This window comes from Gavialis gangeticus, unplaced genomic scaffold, assembly GCF_001723915.1.
Source record: "Gavialis gangeticus isolate Ggan-Ray unplaced genomic scaffold, GavGan_comp1, whole genome shotgun sequence".
NCBI classification, from domain to species: Eukaryota; Metazoa; Chordata; order Crocodylia; family Gavialidae; genus Gavialis; species Gavialis gangeticus.
Genome location: NW_017729027.1, coordinates 4,359,425 through 4,361,529, shown reverse-complemented (window position 1 = coordinate 4,361,529; position 2,105 = coordinate 4,359,425). Strand labels below are relative to the sequence as shown.

The following is a 2,105-nucleotide window of genomic DNA, read 5'->3' as shown; positions in this document are numbered from 1 at the left end:
AGAGGGTGTGGGAGGGTCCCCACACCCCTCATACCCTTCCTCACATCCCACAAACCCAACACACATACACACACCTTGCAACATACCCTATGCCCCCCAACACAGCCACACCCCATCACAACGCCCCCCTCAACTACACCCCACACACAAAATACAAGAGTAAGGGTTTTTGGCCTATTATGCAGTCACCTCTATCTATACACTACACAAAAACCACAAATGACAAAATATTTTTTTTAATAGAATTAAAATACGTTATAGTAAATGTTTGACTTCTAGTATATGATTTGGTTTTTTCCTTGTTCAGATAACCCCCTTCCCAAAAGGAGTACTTCTCAGGGCAAGGGGAGGGACATCCAGTGGCAAAGGTCAGGGACTAGGGGTGGGACTTCCAATCCCAAGATGGTGACCATGGGGCAGGGCACCTATCAATGGGCAGGGCTACCATCGAGGCCCTCAACAGCTTACCAGAACTCATTAAGCAGGCCTTCAGCTGAAATAAATTACCCCCCTGCTGGTCTTAAGCAGAGGGCAAGCCAAGAGGAAATGAGCTGCTGCCACTGTCTCCAGCTAAATTGGGTTCCCTGGACAGCTGCTCCTTGCAATGCAAAGCAAGAACAGGTCATGAGCTGCTCTGGGGCTCCCCCTGCAACTGTTATTAGCCAGGACAGCAGCAGAAGGTGCAGGGGACAGGCACAGGTGGGCAAATGGCAAGAGGGCAGGTAGGGGGAAAAGGGCAAAGATCAGGCTGTCTGCCTCCTTTGCCACTGCTCTCCCCACCATAGTGGTCAAGGAGATCATTTAAGACAACCTCCCAGTAATTAAATTCTATCCATGGAAAATTGGAAGAAATGTGTAATTTTCCATGAAGAGAATCTAATTATTGGGAGGTCTTAAATTCAAAGTCATTTTAGATTCAAGTAAATCCATGCGACTACTATGTGTAGCATCCCAGACCAGCTGGAACAGCCAGGGATCAGGTATGCTGGGGGAAGGAGAGGGGTCTGTCTGCCACATGAGATGACACTCCTGATTTAAGAGAACATTCAAAGCAAATGTTTTTAAAATGTCAATTAAAAAAAAAAGATTTAATACACCTACCTATTAGTTCTTGAATTGCGAACTGGGGACTCTGCTCCTTTTAAGAGGTGCCTGAAATACTAAAATAGATGGATGAGTAAAAATACAAAAAAAAAAAAAAAAAAAAAAAAAAAAAAAAATCACTGAGTCAAGCACCTTCACTTCTCCATCGGTTTGGCTGCTCACAAGCGCTGGGGGGAGGGACAGCGTTTTATTTTAAGCTCAACACACCCCCATACCAAGCACAGCGCATGCTCAGAAGAGGCATTGTGGTAGTTGGAGCTGGCTTGCCCAAAGTCTGTATAGATTGGGTGCTTCAGCAGGACTTTTTGGCATTTATTTAATAGCTGACTGAAGTGCCCCACTGAAGCATCCAATCTATACAGACACTGCAGAGCCAAGTCAAACTAATCCACTGCCTCTTCCAGTAAAGCACTATTTGTTCCCCCCCCCACATCTGTCAGCTCCCTTTAATAGTATTTTACAATTTTAAGAGTTGATAGATATTTAAATAAATTATTATTTTTGCTTCCAAACCTTGCCTCCAGAATGAAAATTAAGAACTTTACCAATACACATCTCTAAACTTACAATGCTCTACCTCAAACAAGATATTTTAAAACTAGTATAACATTTTAATGACCTTAAAACAGTATATTTGTTTTTTCCCCCTCAGGAGTGGCTTTGCATGGTGGGTATGCTAAATCTTACAGTACTGTTGTATTATGAAAGGCAATCAAGTAGTATTAAAAGAAGTTCCCTATCAGTTACTTTTAGTTCAAGTCCTTACTTATACAAATGGGGGAGGGAGAGACCTTTTTTAGATTACAGTACTGCAAATTCAAGTCTAAGATGTGATACCTCTTGTCAGCACAGAGGTGGAAAAGGATCTGGGAGTCATTATTGACTCCAAGATGAACATGAGTCGGCAATGTGGGGAGGCGGCTAGGAGCATCTCAAGCAGGTCCAAGGAGGTGATCCTCCCCCTCTACGCGGCACTGGTCAGGCCGCAGCTGGAGTACTGC

The 2,105-nt window shown here is 43.8% G+C and overlaps 1 protein-coding gene across 6 annotated transcripts in view; it reads right to left on the bottom strand.

The window, feature by feature from the left end:
- SNX14 (sorting nexin 14) overlaps positions 1-2,105 on the bottom strand; it is a 152,241-nt gene that overhangs the window by 90,872 nt on the left and 59,264 nt on the right. For all 6 annotated transcript variants that reach the window (XM_019520390.1, XM_019520391.1, XM_019520388.1 and 3 more), the window contains one exon: positions 1,102-1,160. In XM_019520390.1, the coding sequence (XP_019375935.1) occupies positions 1,102-1,160 (59 nt within the window). The remainder of the gene's footprint in view (positions 1-1,101; positions 1,161-2,105) is intronic.